At 42.2% G+C, this 20,426-nt stretch overlaps 1 protein-coding gene across 3 annotated transcripts in view; it reads left to right on the forward strand.

The window, feature by feature from the left end:
• Window positions 1-20,426, forward strand: part of TMEM132B (transmembrane protein 132B) — a 691,327-nt gene that overhangs the window by 437,622 nt on the left and 233,279 nt on the right. For all 3 annotated transcript variants that reach the window (XM_043976443.1, XM_043976445.1, XM_043976444.1), the window contains exon 4: window positions 11,204-11,390. In XM_043976443.1, the coding sequence (XP_043832378.1) occupies window positions 11,204-11,390 (187 nt within the window). The remainder of the gene's footprint in view (window positions 1-11,203; window positions 11,391-20,426) is intronic.

Genomic DNA, 20,426 nt, shown 5'->3' on the forward strand with positions numbered 1-20,426 from the left:
GACTCATAAGTGAAGTCTGTTCAAGCCCCACTCTCCCACCAACCTCCATTCCAAGCACAGGCTCCATGTGGTGTTGGTGAGAGAGACATGGCATTGATTGAAATTCAGGTGTCCACATGAAATAAGTCTTTCTCTTTGGACAAAGGCTGGCCACTCTAGCTTGTGGGGCAAGTAGAAAGCTGAGCTGCTCCCCACTGCTCATCCCCCTATCTCCGGCCCCAAAGAAATATGTCTAATGAATATCTCATGTCTGAAACATTGGGCTGGATTCATCAAAGGGAGCTGGTAATTACCAAATTGAGAGAATCATGAAGCGCTTTTCTAAATTTGAAAGGCTCATCAAGAATAGATCAGGAACCGGGCAAAATTAATAGTTATGAACTCATTTCCATAGAAATGGACTTATTAGCAAGCATGCCAGCTGCCGAAAATTATAAGATCTCCTTCCTCTGGCTTGTAGGAAATAACCTCGTGTATGTGTGTGTGTGTGTGTGTGTGTTTATAAAAGTAATTCTAGCTTTATTTTTATTAACTCTCCAACCCCAGACTTTCATGGTGTTTTAGCCAGCCAGTGTGGCAGGGAGGGAGCCTTGGAGAGGAGGCAGGGTGGAACCTCCCAGACAACCTTCCTTGCCCCTGGCCAGGGACTCATTCTCCTCTCCTCACTAAGTAGCTCTGTTCCTACAAGAATGATCTCCAGACCTTTGTAAGATTGTAGTGGGGCTTTGATGAGATTAAAGGGCTGCTAACAGAGTGAGGGAAGGCTTCATTTCTTTCCCAGTTGAATTTTCACTTTTCTGGTATTATCTTCACCCTACGCCCACAGAACACCCACGATCCAGAAGGGATTAGAAGCAGCTCCCAGCTCTGGTCACAGAGTCTGGTGGAGTCCAGAGAGAAATTAGAGATTTCTTCTGACAGAACAGACTTTCTCTTAAAGGAGTTTTAGCAGATGGGTATGTAGAGAATTCTTAAGACTGGAGACTATTTTTTTTCTTGGTGGGGTGGTGCTGGAGTATTACGACTGGGATATGGCATTGAATTTCTATGTACTGAAACTCTTAAATTTGAGCAGTGCAAATTTTCCAAGTGAAATTACTGTAAGGGAAGATACTGGGATCTCTCTAGTTTCCATGTGCTATCTTCCCTTAAACCTGTAGTTCTGCAGGAGGTCCCGTAGCCATCTTGGGTCCATCACATTCCCATTGGAAAGCCTTAGGCAAACAAACAGAAATAGCATATCATGAGCACCAGCAGAAGGTTTGCTGAGCATGATGCAGACATTGGGTTTAAAAAGTAGTTTTGGGGTTTATTTGTACATTTTGTTTTGACATGACAGATACTTCCCAACATATGCCCAAGCAGATCCCCTTTACAAAGTACATCACTCAGGTACACAAATGATCAGTTATTAATGGAAAGGAAGAATGTGTTCCCTGCATTTAACATGGGCAATACAGTACTGAAACTGACCAGATCTCTATTGCTTCTCCATGTTGACCCTCTGGGCACTGTTGAAATCATTGTGTTATGTTAAAGACTGACAGAATTTGAGAGTTTAGAAGGGTCTCAGGCACCATTTAGTCTACTGAATACTTGAAAAGGAAACCCTATTATAGGGTTCTTGAAAAGTGATTATGTATTCTCTGCTTGAAGACTGCCAGAGGGGAAACTCACCATTCCACTTTGGGACAACCTAATTGTTGGGAGTTTCTCTTTGCATCAAGACTAAATTTGCCTCTTTGCACTTTTCACCCACTGCTTCTGTTCTGCCCTCTGGGACCAAGAAAACAAGTCTTAGATGTCTTCTACATGACAACCTTTAAAATTCATGAAGGCAGCTTCCGTGGCCTCCCCAAGCCTTTCTCTTCTCCAGGCTATCAGTCACTTCTCATGTGTCATGGACTCAAGGTTACCCCTTTCTGGGTCCTCTTTAGCCCTTCTTAAACCATGACAGCCAAACCAGAAGAGCTAAAACCTTGAGATGTAGTCCTATTAGTGAAATCTTCAGCTTAAAGATTTGGAACAATTTAGTGCATCTTCTTGAATATTTTAAAATAGTTTTACAGAGCGTTTTTAACCAATTCATGGCTCCATCAGGGAATTAGCATCATGCTTTGGCTTTGCAGCATTTTTGTAGATGTACTATGAGCCCTATTCATTCATCCATTCATTCATGCAATAGACAGAGTGCTTGGCTTAGAATGAGCTTGAATTTCACCTCAAACACTTACTCAATTAACCAGTTGAAACCTCAGTTTCCTTATCTTTAATTTGAGGACAATGATAACAAGATGGTTGTGAGGCGTAACTGATAGAGTGTATATAAAGTGTTTTTCCAGCCTTAAAGTGCTATATAAATGTCAAGTATAATTAATTAGTAAATCCATTCATTTAATAACCCTTTATAGAGTTTCTGCTATTTATTGGGTGCAGGAGATCTAAGAAGGGAAGGTCCAAAGGTTGTGATTACTGACAGGGGTATATTTTATTTTTATTTCCCCTCCTCAATCTTTTGTCCTATACAATAGCAATTCTTAACCTTTTTGGAATTTTTTTGTGTTTTGTGTTTTTTGTTTTTTGTGAGGCAATTGGGGTTAAGTGACTTGCCAAGGGTCACACAGCTAATAAGTGTTAAGTATCTGAGATCGGATTTGAACTCAAGTCCTCCCGACTCCAGGGCCAGTGCTCTATCCACTGCGCCACCTAGCTGCCCCCCCCTTTTTGGAATTTTTAACCATCCAGTTGGAATTTGTGATGTTCCTCTCATGGTTTTCAGAGAGTACATAATAACCCATAAGCATGTATTTTTTTGGGGGGAGGGCATGGCAATGAGGGTTAAGGGACTTGCCCAGGGTCATACAGCTAGTAAGTGTCAAGTGTCTGAGGTCAGATTTGAACTCAGGTCCTCCTGAATCCAGGGCCGGTGCTTTATCCATTGCACCACCCAGCTGCCCCCCATAGGCATGTTTAATAAAAATGTATATACCTCTGAATGACAAATGAGATAACCCATATTAAATGACTTGTGTTCCTTAAAATACTACTTAAATATTAGCTATTAGCATTACTATGTACAACCATGCAAAGGTTTATTTCTTCAGTGTGGGAAACGTCTGCTTCCAAGCCTAGTGGATTATCACTGAGGCAGAAGTGGAAGGCACTTTATTTACTTTAACCTCTTTATTTTATAGATGAGGAAACTAAGTCATGGGGAGGATTACTGACATACACAACGTCCCCAAGGTAGTAAGCACTGGAGATGGAATTTGAACCCAGATCTTCTTAATCTCAAGTCATGGCTCTTCTGTTGTACCATCATTCCCAGGGGATTGTCTCTTAGAAGTGGCTGGCCAAGGGTCACATGGATATTAAGACTTCTGTCTCCAAACCAAGTATTCTTTGTACTCTGTATTACCTTCCGTATATCTATCAACGATCTCTTGTTTCCTGTATGTCTACAGACACAGATTGTGACCCCTTCCTGCCTGAGTAGACTATGCTTCATGAGTTGTGGATGGAAAATTTCATCACTTCATTCCCAGCCCACTAGTGATAACCTTGAATAATGATAATGATAGTAATAATGATAATAGCCAGAACTTTTTATTAGTGCTTGAAGGTTTGCTAAGAGCTTTATAAATATGATCTAATTTGATCCTCACAACAACCCTGGGAGGCAGGTGCTTTTGTTATCCCCATTTTCCAGATGAGGAGAAACCAAGTTATATAATGGTTAAATGACTTGCTCAGGGTCACACAGCTAGTTAGGTTTGAACTCGGGTCCTCCTAAGCCCAGGCTTCCATAGTCTATCCTCTGTGCTAGCCAACAACAACAAAAATAATAACTTGCACTTATATAGAGTTTCAATGTTTGCTTGGATCTTTATAAATCCCTCATCTGATTCTTATAACAAGCCGGGCAGTTGGATAGTGTTATCTCCATTTTACAGATGAACAGTAAAGGCACATCAAAGTTAGGTGACTTGCTCAGGATCATATGGCCAGCATGTATCAAAGGGAGGAATTGAACTCAGGTCTTCTTGACTCTACAGCTGGCTCTTTATATACTACTCCATGTTGATCACAGCACCTCTATAACTGTGTAGATAGTTTTAAGAGTTTCTGTGGCTTCAAACTGATTACCACCAAGACAGTGATGACTTTCTCTGACTTTACACAGCTTACTACTTGGACGAATGACTCACTATTTGTCACTGGGTCTCCTGTAGTTAGGAAGATCTGGGTTCAGTTTCAGCCTTTGACTCTCCCTTGTTGTAGTCCCCTGATCACCCTCACCTTGCTTCTTAGTGCCCCATGACAACTATATACAACTCTTAGTTGTAGAACAGGTATAGATCTAGAAGAACAACCAGACAGTGCGTGGATAGAGTACTGGGCCTGGAGTCAGGAGAACCTGAGTTTAAATCCAGCCTCAGACACTTACTAGCTGTGTGACCTTGGGCAAGTCACTTAACATCTATTTACCTCAGTTTCCTCATTTGTAAAATGAGCTTAAAAAGGGAATGTCAAAGCACTCCAGTATCTTTGCCAAGAAAATCCCAAATGGGGTCATGAAGAGTCAGATATATCAAAAATGACTGAACAATGACATGATGTAATAGAGAAGGCACTGGACCTGGAATCAGAAAGACCTGGGTATAGATTGTCCCATCAGACACTTACTAGCTGTGTGGCTCAGGGTGAGTGCCTTGCCTTCTCTGTACAACCAGTTTCCTAATCTTTAAAATGAGGGAGTTGGAGATGATGACATCTAAGGTCCTAGCAGCTCTAAAATCTTTGATACTATCTTTTCTCTTCTGTGTGTGTGTGTCTCTTTGTGTCTCTGTGTCTGTCTTTCTCTGTCTCTCTGCATCTCTCTCTTGCTCTCTGTATATATCTATATATATATCTAGATATATGTATGTGGGTATGTGTATGTATAGATAGATAGATAGATAGATAGATAGATAGATAGATAGATAGATAGATAGATAGATAGATAGATAGATAGTAATGACTGGACCTGAGATTTCATTGGCATAAGGAACTCTTGTATGGAGAAACTCCCTCTTCCAATGCAGGTCAATATATTCTCTGAAATGTATATCCTTAGAGAGTTTTGTGTGTTGAGAGGGGAAACAGCTGGCACAGGGTGCCATGCCTAGTATTTGTCAGTAGTAACACTCAAACCGAAGTCTTCCAGGCTTCTAAGATGGGTTCTCTATCTGTTATGCCATGCAATGTTTCTCTCTGCATTTCTCTCTGTCTCTGTCTCTTTTCCCTCCTTCCCTCTTTCCCCTCCTTCTTCTCTTTCTCTTCTCTTTCTTTTTCTCTCTTTCTCTCTTCCTCTCTGTCTCTGTCTCTCCCCTTTCCGTCTCTTTCTCTCCCCCTCTCTGTTTTTCCCTTTTCTGTCTTTCTCTCTTCCCTCTCCCCTCCCCTTCACCTTCCTCCTCTTTTCCTCTCCCTTCTCTCCTCTCTTCTCTTCTCTTTTTTCTATCTCCTCTCTCCTCTCTTCCCTCTCTGTGTCTCTCTTACATAATCTTCTGCTTCCTCCTCCTCCTTCCCCATTCACATACATAGACACAAATGAACATGTGTAGGTACTTTTATGTTTTCTAAACCAGAGGGAAGAAAATATGAATTTTCATTTTGAACATTCAGGGACACCTTCACAGAACCTGCTAAAATAATTGGAGACAACCTGGGGTTCAAGAACTGAGCTGGTGGTGATCAAGACATGACTTGGCATTATTTCATAAGAGTTTCTCTATTGCCTTGATGACCAAGGAAGAAATAGAGACTCCTGCTTTGGGGAAATCAGCTATATGCTGGGAGAAGCCGATTTGTGGATTTGGGATTTTTCTTTTCTTTTAGGGGGGGTGGATGGGGAAAGGAGCTTCAGAGGTAAAAGCTGCATGCTGGGTGAAAATGCTTAAAATGCAACCTAATTAGAAAACAGTCAGTCTGACACATAAGGGGAGTCCTTTTAGCCATCTGAAATACCCCAAGTGCCTGATTGTGGAAGGATGACAGCTTACACTGAGCACTTAAATTGCTTACCCAGTGTTTAAATGACTTCAGAGACAAGGAAAGAAGTGTGCCATGGTTTGGAGAGCAGGACGCTGTCTGGCTGCCTCAGATCCTAGATTCGGTGGCAGGACCGCCTCTTTGGTTCTTTGCAGCCCTAGACACATCCCAGCATGCACCTCTCTCTGTCAATAACACGGAACCCAGAGGAGGCTTGGCCGGCCGAATGAACCTCACCTTTGTCAAACCTTCCTCCAGGCCTGGTGGAGTTTGAGATTTCTGCTGCAATATTGGAAGATTTCACTGCTCACTTTCTCCAGTCTGCTCTTTCCTCAGTGAGGATTCGTCTTAAATCTCCTTGTTTCTTTTCCAGATAGGAATTAATACTATTGCTTCTGGCAATGAAAATGGCAATGTTGACTGACTGCCTTATATGTCAACTCATCATCTCTGTGATCCCCGTCCCGCCCCTTCCAAACCAAAATTCCTTTCCCTGGCTACTACTCCTCTGTAGAGCATCTGTGGTATTCTCCTATTAGAGTGTAAGCTTCATGAGGGGAGGGACAGTCTCTCTTTTTGTGCTTTTGTGCTTAGCATAGTGCCTATCACTAAGTTAAGGGCTTAATAAATATTTTTTTCATTTACTCATCTCTTAGAGTAAGGGTCTTAACCTGGGTTCCATGAACTTGTTTTATAAATATTTTGATTGGGGCAACTAAATGGTGCAGTGGATAAAGCACTGGCCCTGGATTCAGGAGGACCTGAGTTCAAATCCAGCCTCAGGCACTTAACACTTACTAGCTGTGTGACCCTGGGCAAGTCACTTAACCCTCATTGTCCTGCCAAAACAAAAATGATAGCCTTATCTCAATATAGTTATTTCTCCTCCTAATCCTATGTATTTTATTTGCAGCATTAAAAAATAATTAATTCTGAGAAGGGATCCATGGGTTTCAGCAGACTGTCAGAGGTCTCTCTGGCATAAAAAAGTTAAGGACTTCCCCCCCACCCCGGCCCCCATTAGACTATGGCTCTATGATATGTTGCTCTATCATTAGCAATAATAATAATTATTAATTAATGACATTGATCCCAAAAAGCTAAGAACAATATTTTAAATAGCTGACATTATGGATATTTATAATCAGAAAGCTACATGGAATAAAAAAAAAAGATTTCAAAACAGAAAGACGTAACAGAATGAGATACGTATCAATCCCCATCATCCTGTCTGCTAAGGAGTCATTCCGAAGATGCTTACCAAAGATGATGTTACATCCTAATGCTTTCATTCAGCTACAAAAAGTAGTTATTATATCCCACTCTGCAGTAGTCCAAAGAACATTAAATAGTGTTTTTTTAAACGTTGAATAAGTAGGAAAAATGAGGAAAGGTGAATTCTGGATAAGCCACAAGACTGCTCTTTTTGGGGCAGAATCTTGCTTTGAGTGGGTCAGGGCAATTTGGTTCTGTCAGTTCTACTAACACATTTAAATGATATGTTGAGCACAGGACAGATTTCTATTTCCTTTGCCCAGATTACAGGGTGCTGTGAGCAAGGGATGAAAGGAGGCTTCTTATATTTTCCCCTATTTTTAAGTAAACCTCAAGGCAAAGCCAAAAATTTAGACCTGAAAGGAGCACAGGGGGAGGTCTAGTCCAACCATGTCATTTTGCAGATGAAGAAATGGAGGCTCACAGAGCCAGCGTGACTTGTGTAAGAATTCCCAGTTAGGAAGAGGAAGAAGCCAGAATTTAAGCCAAGCCCCTGACTCCCAATGCAGTATTCTTTCATATGTACTGTAGTGTCTCCCTGGGATCATGTTTGGGCTGCATCAGGTGCATTCAAGGGGTCTGGAATCTTCTTTCTTTGAGGGTCATCTCAGTGCCTCCTCATCCATGAAAGCTTCCCTGGCTCTTCCTGCACTGTTCCAACCCCCTTCCCTCTAGCTGTTTTCTCAAGCATTTGCCTTCTCAAATGTTTCTTGTTCTATATCTGACAATATAGATTCAAAATGGCTCTAGATGGTAGAACTAGGAACACCAAGAAGGAGCTGCAAAGAAATCAATTTAAGCTTGAGGTTAAAAAAAAAAGAACTTCCTAACTATGAGAGATGTCCCAGAGTGGTATTAATTGACTATATTGAAAGGCGAAGAATAGGGTCTCTCTTATTAGACATCTCTATCTCTATCTCTATCATCTCTATCTCGCTATATTTTTTCAGATATATACATACATATACACACGTGTCAATAGATATATGTAGATATAGCTATATCTATCCATATAGTTCTATCTTTAGATATCTGTCTATAGATATAAGTTGGAAATAACATCCGAAGGAAAACACTAAAATGAAGATAGAATGGGAAAGACTTCTTGTAGAAGTTTAGCTGAGACATGAAAGATACCAGAAAGCAGGGATGACAATGCAGAGAGATCCAAGCATGGAGGACAGCCAGTGGGAGCATGTGGAATCAGGAGATACAGTGTTGTTTGTGAGGCCCTGTAAGGAGGCCAGTGTCACTAGATGAAAGAATATACACAGGTGTAAGAAGACTGGAACAAAAACCTTGTGAGGGAGGCTTGTTCTCAGAAATCCAAGAAGCAGTTAGAGGAAGTTGAGGCACAAGGGAAGGAACTCATAGACTCTCTTTGCCACTAAATGCCACCTTGGGCACTTGTATGACTTTATTTTACCTTTTGTAGGAACATGGGCATCTTGTGGGCACCTTCTCCCTTGCCCCCTTCCCTTACCAGTTCACATTCCTCAAAGTTAATGAGAAGCAAGGATTCTGGGTAACATCTTCACAAACATAAAGTTGACTGACTTTTTCTTTTCTCAGAGTTTTCTTTTTCCTTTACAAGGTTGTCATTAGCTGGTGAATGGAATAGATGCTACACAATCTGTAGGTTGTATCAGTTACAAGGGGAATCTTCCCTGTAATAAAAATGTTGAAATCCTAATAGTACTATTTAAAGGTATTGTCTTTTTCATAAGACAACCCCCCCACCCCTTTCCTTCCCATCTCCTTGGGATAAAGGCAAGTGGAAGCCTGCTCATTCAGCAGACATAGCTGTGTACCAAGTGCTTTCTATTTGTACTGAGGCTTATTATTTGAAAAGCATAGTGCAAGGGACTGGGGGAGGGATGGAGATAAAAAAAAGGCAGAGTCCCTGAGTCTGTGGAGCTCATGACCACCTTGATGATAATATTCTTCTTCAAGAGGTAGACTAAGAAGAAAGGAATTATGATTTTTCCAGTTCCAATTCAATTCAATTCAGCGTGATTCAACAAATATTTATTAAGCAATGGGGAAGCCAAGAGAGAGCAGCCTTGTATCTTCCCTGTCCTGCCATGAATTAGTTACTCCATCATTGAACTAGGCTCCATTGCAGGGTAAAATGAACAGTCATAGCTACTCCTCTGGGTTAATGTTCCTGCCCCTCCCCACGTCCTCTTCTATACTAGACATAAAACAAAACAAAAATGCTTTGCTGTGCTCTGCTGAGGCCAGTGACAAATTGGTGCATCTCTGCTTCACTTCCAAGGTCAACTGCTCACCCAGACTGATTTCCCTCCAGGCATGCATGCATGCATGTGTGTATGCGTGCATAAAACACACATGGACACATATGTGTGGATATGTAGGAAGTTGTCTATAGAACTCTCTTAATTGACAGAGAAATATTGCCAATTAACTAATCACTTTCCTCCATGGTTTCTAATAAGAATAAGGCTTCTCAATCAGTTCTGTGTGTGCATGTACACACAAACACATCCTCATATGCATATATATGTATGTATGCACATGAACATATATGCATATGTGAGAGATTATATAGAGAGGTCTTTTTTTCTAATATCATCAAAGCTTCTCAATCAGTTCTGTACCCCACATCTGTGAACTCTGATCCTCTTACCCGACATTGCCTGCTATGTGACAGGAATTCTAGGTATACAAGAAACAAAGAAATGAACTAGCCTCTGCCTTCAAGGAGCCTCAGTTTCTCTAACCCTCCTTCTATCAGAAGCACAAAGCAATGGAAATTAACTACAAGAGGGAAAGAGTGTCAATGACTTGGGGGATTAGGCAAGGTCACGTAGAAGGTGGCACTTGAATTATGCCTGGAAGGAAGCTAGAATTCCCATGAGGCAGAGGTTATGTGATAGTGCATTCCAAATGGGGGGGACTAGTTATGCCAAGGCACAGTGATTAAAGAAGGCACTTTGGACATGGTGACCCCCGACCAGGGTAGTTTTTACTGGATTTCTGACCTACAAGGACAGACCTGCTGCCAGAGGAGAAATGATTACAACGTTGGGAAGTTCTAAGTGATTGATGCTTCTGTCTACAAAGTTCCTTCTAATCATTACTCCCCTATATGTATTGTCTCCCACTATTAGAATGTAAGCGTCTTAAGGACTATCTTTTGTACTTATATCCCTAAGCTGCAGTGCAGTGCCTGACATGTAGTAAGTGCTTAGCAATTGCTTATTTATTCATTTGTTAATGAATGTAATGGCCACTGTAGAAGACAAGTCTTCATTAATAATAATATCAATAATGGGTTCTTGACTCAACCTTGAGTTGGGATCCAGTGATTCCCAGAACAGCAGAGGCAGGAAAGCTTGGGCCACAACACTGATGCAATGGAAGGTGGCCCAGTTTGACAGAAGGATAAGGCATATGAAGGGGGAGTTACCTGAGATCTGCCTGGAAGGAGAAGGTTGGACCTTCCATTAGAAACATACAGTTCGGCCTGAGGCAGAGAACTGAAAGGACAAGACAGTCCCCCCAATTCAGATGAGGGCAATTACATAATTTTGCAACATCTGTGGTTTTGTATGGCTCCCAGGGCTGGTGGACAGGGGGATAATTTAACACCCTGAGCTAATATGTCATCTGAATGCCCCATTTAATCGGCAATGGATCTCCTTCTCACAAAGCCCTAAAACCAGGCTGTTAGTTTCTCTCCGAGCCCAGGCCATCAGAGGAAATCCTGTGATTTAGTTTTTTATCGATGTAGCTGGTCTCCTTGTTGAACTTGACGGTAATTCCTGGGCTTCGGGAGGCAAAAAGAGGCCGTTTATTACATTCTTGACGCTTTGCTGATGTTCGGTTTTAAATTGTGCTTCAATGCACTTTTTTCTCCCCTCCCTCCCCCCAGAGTAAACACCTCCTTCTACGAGATCCTGCAGATGGACTTTGAAATTGACAACAGCAGCGGGTTGGCGGGGGCTCAGCAAGTGACCTGGCAGATCGAGTACCCCGACGAAGACTCGGCGGGCGAGCTGGTGGTCTCTGAGATCTTCGTCAGCCAGACGACGTTCGCCGGCATCGTTCCTCTGGCAATGGTAAGAAATCGCTTCTCGTAACAAAAACGTTTTCTTTGCGTCCTCTTAGTATTCTAGCACACATGAAACATTCGATAATTCGCCACTTCCCATGCACCTGCTGCAAGTTGTTTAAACAGGAAAAATACATTTCAATAACATTTTATTTACCCAATATACCATAACAGCTCCTTGGAAACCATTAGAGTCTATTGTGTGAATCCTTTTTCGTTTGTGGATTATTGGCCTGATATGCTGAAATGGTTCCTCTGGAGCACTTGTTTTCTATTGCTGTCATCTGATTGCCATGCGTGTTCACTAGGGCTAAGTGTTACAATTAGTTAAGGCGTCCTTATTGAAATGGGTTAGGGCTGGGAATCTTGCAATAAAACCATCTCTGAAGAAGCAAGACTGAGGATGACCCAGAGGTCAGTGGAGAGATGCCGGTGGATACAAGGAGGCTGAGCTGCATCTTTTCTGATAACCTATAAGATAATCATGCCACTGCCCCTATTCAGTAAACTTCAGTGAATCCCTGTTACCTCCGGGATCAAATATCAGATCCTCTGTCTGGCTTTTAAAGCTCTTCAAACCTGGTATGATCCTACCCTTCAAATCTTATACTTTTGTTGTTGTTCACTTGTTTCAGTTGTATCTGATTCTTTGTGACCATATATGGGGTTTTCGGGGCAGAGATACTGAAGTAGTTTTCCATTTCCTTCTCTAGCTCATTTTATAGATGAGGAAACTGAGGCTAAGAGGGTTAAGTGATCTGCCCAGGGTCACACAGCTACTGTGTCTGAGGCAAGATCTGAATTCAGGTCCACCTGACTCCAAGCCCAGTGCTCTATCTAATGTACTGCCTAGCTGTCCTTATTATACATTACTCCTGATCCATATATTCTACTGGACTTCCCATCCTCGAACACAACAGGAACACTCTGTTTCCTGACTGAGCTTTTCCATGGCTGTCCCTCATACCTGGAAGGGTCTCTCTCCCTACCTTTTCCTCTTGACTTCCCTGGTTTCTTTTTAAGACTCTGATAGGTGATGCAATAGATAGAGCACTAGCCCTGATGTTGGGAGGACCTGAGTTCAAATCTCATCTCAGACACTTACTAGCTGTGTGACCCTGGGCAAGTCATTTAACCCTGATTCCCTCAAAATTCTGGAGCCATCTGCTGTTGTCCTGATATCTTTATCTATATCTATATCTATTTTTTTGTTTTGTTTTTTTGGCGGGGCAATGAGGGTTAAGTGACACATAGCTAGTAAGTGTCAAGTATCTGAGGTCGGATTTGAACTCAGGTCCTCCTGAATCCAGGGCTGGTGCTTTATCCACTACAGTGCCACCTAGCTGCCCCCCCATCTCTCTCTCTCTCTCTCTCTCTCTGTCTCTTGCCACTGGATCTAGATGGCTCTGGAGAAGGTGAGGCTGGTGACTTTGCACAGCCCTCCCTCACTTAAATCCAATTCAGCGCAAATCATGCTATCACCCTGATGTCATGGCCATCTTTGAGAAGGAAGGATCAACAGCTACAACAAGACTCTGCTCAATTATTTCATATGTATAATTGATATAATATTACTAGCCTTTGCAGTGGATGGGGGAGGGGCAGGAGGGAAGAGAGAATTTAGCACTCAAAATGAAAAAAAAAGCTTAAAATAAATAAATAATAATTTTTTTTTGAAAAGGACTCTGCTCATATCTCATTTACTGCAGGACACTTTTCCCAGGCCTTTCTGCCTCCCTTGCCCACTGCTAGTCCATTACCTCTGAGACTACCTCCTATGTCTTATATAATAATAGCATTTATGGAACTCTTTAATATTTTAAAGGTGCTTTACAAATAATATCTCATTTGATCCTCATACCAACCCAGGAAAAGTAGGTACTTTTATTATCCCCGTTCTGCGGATGAAGAAACTGAGGCAGACAGAGGTTTAAATGGCTTGCCCAGGGTCACACAGCTAGGAAGTGTATAGTAAGTGACTTCTTGACTCTAAGTCCTATGCCCACTAACTGCTCAGGTGAAGTAGCAGAATGAGTAATGACCCATGGTGGGATTCCATCCCAGAACTCTGGTCTCCATCCATTGTGCTTTCTAGCTGCCTAACATGTATAAGTAGTTGTTTGTATATTGTCTTCCTCATTTGAATATAAGGTCCTTGAAGGTAAGAACCCCGTTTCCACCTTTCTTTGCATCTCCAGTCTGAACACGACACCTGGCATGTAGTATGTGGTTAATAAATACTTCTTGAACTGTGAATGACTTGGCTATTCTCAGCAATATAATGATCCAAGATAATCCCAAAGGACTCATGATGAAAAATGCTATCTGCCTCCAGAGAAAGAACTGATGTTGCCTGAATACAAACTGAATCACACTATTCAATCTTTCTTTTTTCTTTTTCTCTTTCTTTTTCTTCCTTCCTTCCTTCCTTCCTCCCTTCCTCCTTCCCTTCTTTCTCTTCCTTCCTTCCTTCCTTCCTTCCTTCCTTCCTTCCTTCCTTCCTTCCTTCCTTTCTTCTTGTGCAAAATGACTATTATAGAAATGTTTTATATGATTGCATATGTATAATATATATCAGATTGCTTACCATCTCAGGGAGTGGAGGGGAGAGAAGGAGGGATAGAATTTGCAACTTCAAACTTAAAAAACAAACAAACAGTGATTGAAATGGTTTTTGCATGTAATTGGAGAAAATTAAATATTATGTAAAAAATAAAAACCATTGATATAGTCTATGTGCAACTGAAAAAATGTAATTGGGAAATGTTTAACAATATTTAAAAAAATTCAACATAAAAATGCTTCTTGATGGTGATGATGATGTAAGAGTTGGAAGAGAGGAGATAACCTGGGAAACAGGATGGGAGAAGGAGGTGGTCTCCTCTTACAGTAAGGGTGAAAGTGAGGGAAGCAGCCTGAAGACTTAGCTTGTCTTCACAGCCTCTGGCCCGTTGGGCAGATCCGTGGTGGAAGATGTAGGGATGAGCACAGATTCACAGATAAATGCATACAGAAAGGATCTATGGGAGAATATAGATATGGATTCTTCAGGATAAGATGTCCATAGATCACAGCATCCTAGATCTAAGCTGGAAGAAAACTCAAAAGGTCAATTGGTCCAACTCCCTCATTTTCCACGTAGTTAGGTGGCAAGAGGCCGCTAGGTGGCATAGTGGAGCGAGCGCTGGGCTTGGAGTCAAGAAGACCTGATTTCGAATATAAACTCAGATGTTTAGTAGCTGTTTGACCCTGGGCAAGAAGCTTCACCTCTTTCTGTCTTGATTTCCTTAACTGTGAAATTAGGTTAATAATAGGACATAACTTGTAGGGTTGTTGTGGGAATCAAATGAGATTATGTTTATAAAGTACTTAGCACAGTGCCTAGCACATAGTAGGCACTTAAATGCTTGTTCCCTTCTTTTCCTCGCCTCCTTATAGGGCAAGAGACTCTCTGTCTTGGCGGGGGGGGGGGGGGGTAAATAACTTAGAGCTGGAAAGGGACCTCAGAGGTCATCTAGTCCAACCCCATCCTTTCCCAGATAAGGGAACTCTGGTGAATAGAGGACATTGAGTCCAGTGCCCCCATTCCCTATGGTGGGGAAGTTCTTCCTGACATCAAGCCTAAATTGGATACTTTGTCTCTCTCTGTCTCTTTGTGCGTCTCTCTGTCTCTGTCCCTTTCTCTCTGACTTTGTCTATTGTAATACATTGTGGACTCTGAGCTATTGGTTCACTCTGACCCCCAGATCTTTTTCAGCCGAATTCCTCCCTAATCATGCCTCCTCCATCTTAGGATGTAATGTCAGTTTTTGGCATCCATTGCATTTGTCCTTATTAAAATTTGGTCTAATAGGACATCATCCTCTTTTTTTTTTTTTGGTCTTTATATCAGTTTTAATTCTTTGGTGATTCTCAGGAATACAGCTTGGGTATAACTCAGAGAGGAAGAGGGAGCATGGTGGGTGTGAGGAGGCCGCCGCACATAGAAAACAAGGAACTATGAAGAATTGAAGTCAAGTATATCTTTAAGGAAATCAGTGACTGAAAAGGAAGATGGGTTGGCTAGATGGCAAGAGTTCCGGATAAGTGAGTGGAGAGTCTGAAGTCTCTATCACTTTGGTTGGACCCCCTCTCAGAAATATATCCGAAGATATGGAGAAGAGTCATGTTGGATGGACAAACATGACATACTGATATGTGAAACGCTCCAGCATACACCTATATACAATGCATACATACAGACATGTCATTGTGGGAATTTGTTGTGATTTGGGGACCCTGCCTTTGGGCTGAGATTAAAAAGCCTTAGGCCCTCAGGTGTTTTTTTTTTTTTTTGTGTAAGAGGGGCTGGTGCTCCTCCCCCTCCGCTTCAGCTGAGCCAAAAAGCCCTGTGGGCTTTACAGGACACCAGGTCATAGGGCTGGGAGAAAAAGCCCCAGCTCCCTACACCCTGAGTGGAGCTCCCCCAAAGATCCCAGCCTTGTCCTGCCAGGCTCTAACGCAGCCCATGCAGAGGTCCCAGGTGTGTAGCATGGGGCACAGGCCCCTGGAGCCCTGGGTGTGGTACACATGGGACATTTGAGCCCCTGCCCGGCTGCAGCCCTAGCGCAGCCAGTGGATTGACTTGGCATATGCAGTGGTGCAGGGAGCCCAAGGTTTGAGGGGAGAGAAAGAAGATATAAACTGGGGGGCAGTCAGAACGCTGAGGTTGGAGAAAGCGAAGTTGGAGAAACAGGAGGTTGGAGAAGACAGTGATGGAGAAGGCTGACTGATGGAGGGGGGGGCAGAGAAAAATCTAAGTGCAGAGAGGACAGATGGAGGGTGGATGGACAGAAGTGGGGCTACTACAAGGACGCTAAGGAGACTGAGGCTATGTAAAGAGAGGGGCTGACAGAGATGGAGAAAAAGCTAAGAGCCAGGAAGAAGGACATCAGAGGACTAGGAGAATGCACAGAGGTGGGTGAGAGAGAAGGGATGCTGGGGCGGGGGGTGTGGCATGCCAGAAAGCAGTCAGGTTGTACATTTTATTGCCCTGTATTCTTATTTTTAAATTGTATCTCATAAATAAATTCTGCTTTGATTACTTAATTAAGAGGCTTCTTAATCTTTTGCTTATCAATTTCGGAGTGGAACAGTGTGGAGAAATTTTTAAATGGCCCATATTAAATTAATAGCAGTCAGATAGCCAGTCAGTCAAAAGTCCTCAGATTAGGTCCCCCAGACAAATTAGGCCCCAATTAGTTTAAAATATTTTTACATCATGTATGTATGTATTTATTTGTGTATATAAAAAATTTGTGTGTTCACATGCAATGTAGTGTAGGCAATATAGTGCAGTGGAAGGAACCCTGCCTCTGGAGTCAGAGACCCTGAGTTCAAATCCTTCCCTTATCACTTACCACCTGTGTGACCTTGAGCAAAAAAGTCACTCAGTATCCCAGGCCTCAGTTTACTCATCTGTAAAATGAAAGGAAAGGACTAGATACCCTTTGAAGTCCTTCCCAGCCCTGGATCATAATTCCTGTAAGTAGGAGCAGCTAGGTAGCACAGTGGATAGAGCACTGGTCCTGGAGTCAGGAGGACTTGAGTTCAAATCTGAACTCAGTCACTTACTAGCTGTGTGACCCTGGGCAAGTCACAACCCCAATAGCCTCAAAAAAATTCCTGTATGCAATGCTATCTATATCAGCAGAAGGAATAGCCTCACACTAAGACAGTCCTAGTCCATTTGAGCTTTGTTTATTTATTTAAACTTTAATTTATTTTTCTTACATTTTGAGTTTCAAACTGTTTCCCTCACTCCCTCCTTACCCTGCACTAGAGTAGGCCATCAGTTGACACAGATTTATAAATATATATAAAACCAGACTATGCATGCTTCTATTTATCAGTTCTTTCTCTGGAGGTTGATGGAGCATCTTCACTCATGGGTCCTTTATAGTTGATTTGGAACATTTGAGTTTTAAATTTCTCCAGAAGACCAATGAGCCATTGAGGTATTGTAGAAGATATCAGAGGACACTTTTAATAAATATGTTCATTCATTCATTCATTCATTCATTCACTCACACACTTACCCACCCACCCACCCACCCACCCATCCATCCATCCATCCATCCATCCATCCATCCATCCATCCATCCATCCATCCATCCATCCATCCATCCATCCATCCCCTATCTACAGGGGGCTATCTATGAAGCCTGAGTCTGTTGGGCATTTGAGGTTTTCAGCTCTGCTGCCTGGAGTGAAAACTTCTTCACTAGGATATCCCAGCATAGCCCTCTGGAGTCCTCTGGCAGGAAATGGTTAATCTTGACCTATGTCTTGCTCTGATTTCTCTGGAGGAGAAAGTGCGGCTAATGACTTTGCACAGCCCTGCCTCACTCAAATTCAATTCACTGCAAGTCAAGGCATCATCCTTGTGATGTCATTGGTCCTCTTTGAGAATCAAGGACAAACAACAACAACAACAACAACTGCTGTCATTTGCTGGCTCCTGTGGGCAGGACTGATACTGTAGCCTGGAAAATTCCTATCCATCTTGCCCTCTCAGCATTGTTATGTTGTTTCTATTCCTTAAAACCAGAGTGGGGGCAGCTAGATGGCACAGTGGATAAAGCACCGGCCCTGGATTCAGGAGGACCTGAGTTCAAATCTGGCCTCAGGCACTTGACACTTACTAGCTGTGTGACCCTGGGCAAGTCACTTAATTCCTCATTGCCAAGCAAAAAGACCCCACAAAAACAAAAACAAACAAAAAAACCAGGGTGGCCTCCCATGTATAAAATTCACCCTGTATCTCTGTTCCTTTCATTATTCCCTTCCCCAATCCCATCAGACTAATTTGTACAGAATTGGGTTTTTGCCAGTGTGTTGGATTGCAGGTAGTCATGATTACAGGTTCTTGGGGCATGAGATGGCAGCATTTATTTCAGGATACCTCTGGGTTTGCCATAGAAATTGGCTCTGAAATGTCTTCAGGCTACATGAGGACCTTGACTAGATGTAGAAATTCAACTGGTGATCCATAAGACATCTTTCCATCAGTTGCCATTTACACTGTTCTAAGCCCTTTTGGTTGGTGAATGGCACCAAGGGAGACTTTTCTGCTTCCTGTTCCTGGAGAAAGATGGTACCTGCTCTCTCAGGTCCATCCTTCTCTTCTTTCTCTATGATTGTTGCATTTCTGCAATGAGTTGGATTTTTTTTCCCTTCCCTCAACATGGAGGGAAGGTGGCAGATTTTTGCCCCATAGAATAAAAAAAAATCCCCCCACCCTAGTTTCATAGTAACAATGGTAATATGATATATTTTGTATATATAATATATATTTTACATGTGTATTTGTATATATTTGTATACATGATATAATATGTTTTGCATAGAGAGGCAGGGCAACAATATAGCTAGAACGCTGGCTTCAGAGTCAGGAAGACTTGGGTTCAAGTCTTACCTGTAACAACATCATCATCGTTGTCATCACTAGCATTTATATGGCACTTTAAGGTTTACAAAGTACTTTACACATATTAACTCACTTGATCCCCACAAACCTAAAAAATAGTTGCTATTATTATGCTCATTTTACTATTGAAGAAACTGAGGTTAGGTGACTTGCCTAAGGTTATATAGCTAGTAAATGTCTGAAGTCAAATTTGAACTCAGGTCTTCATGACTCCAAGTCCCGAACTCTATTCACTCCACCACCTACCTGCCTGGCATGCCTGAGCTGTGTGACCACAGGCAAGTCACTAACCAATTCAGTGCCCTAGACAACCCTTTAAGACACTTTGCCATGGATCAGTTCCTGATCTGCCTCAGACATTTCTACTTGGAAACTTGGAGGGGGATCCCACCCTGGGAGTTCTCAAGAGATCACTTCTCTGTACAAACGAGAAAAGCCAAACGACTGTGCAATCAGTCCTTTCTTTCAATCATTTCCAACTACAACTTCATCATTAAATCTCCAGGACATGAAGTAGATAGAGGTAGGGGCTATGATTGTGCCCAGTTTATAGGTGGGAAGACCAGAGAGATTATGTGCTAAAGTGCGGAGAACACTGCATTGAAAGCTAGGTTCTTAATCCGGGGTCCATAGGCATCTTGGTTTATGGGTAGATTTCAGGAGGTTCATGAACTTACATGGGGAAAAATTACATCTTTATTTCAATACAATTGTTTTCCTTGGTAGCCCAATGTATTTTATGTTATGCATTTTTTTTTAGTGAGGCAATTGGGGTTAAGTGACTTGCCCAGGGTCACATAGCTAGTAAGTGTTAAGTGTCTGAGGCCGGATTTGAACTCAGGTACTCCTGATTCCAGGGCCGGTGCTCTATCCACTGTGCCATCTAGCTGCCCCTATGTTATGCATTTTAAAACAATTCTGAGAAGAGGTCAATAGGCTTCACCTGCCTACCAAAGGTTAATAAGCCCTGATTTAGTCAGTGGACCTAAGTTAGAAGCTTCCTCTACAGCTTAGTACCTGTGTGACCTTGAACAAGTTACTTAACCTCTTCAGCCCCAGTTTCCTGATTAAAAAGAGGGTTGCATACTTGTTGATTTCTACGGTCTCCTCCAGCTTTATATGTATGATGATTCCATAATCCATTAACCTTTCTGTGCCTCAGTTTCTTCATCTGTAAAATGTGGTGATTTTAAAAGTTCCTTCTAGCTAAGGTCACAAAGGGAGTTATGGAAGAGCTGGTTTCCTGGTTGCCAGTCCAGGAGTTTTCCTCTGGCCCATGATCTTCTTGGTTTAAGGATTCAACCTGTGTTTGCAGAAAGCCTGGGGATATTAGGCACTATCATTTTATCTTCCTTAGAAGCCCCAGCAGTTAGCACAGTGCCAGGCACCTTCTCCGTTGTAATGCTTGTTGACTGCCTGTGAGTCGTTCATAAATAGAGGTGGCTTGAAGGTATGCAGCCTTCTTAGAATGAATGGATTGTGATGCATCTGTGCCCTTGGTAGATAAGAACAAAAGCTTGCTTTAAAATCAGGAGTGAATCAGTGACAGATGCTTCAGGGCTCTGCCCACGTGAA

This window comes from Dromiciops gliroides, chromosome 1 (genome assembly GCF_019393635.1).
Source record: "Dromiciops gliroides isolate mDroGli1 chromosome 1, mDroGli1.pri, whole genome shotgun sequence".
Classification (NCBI taxonomy): domain Eukaryota; kingdom Metazoa; phylum Chordata; class Mammalia; order Microbiotheria; family Microbiotheriidae; genus Dromiciops; species Dromiciops gliroides.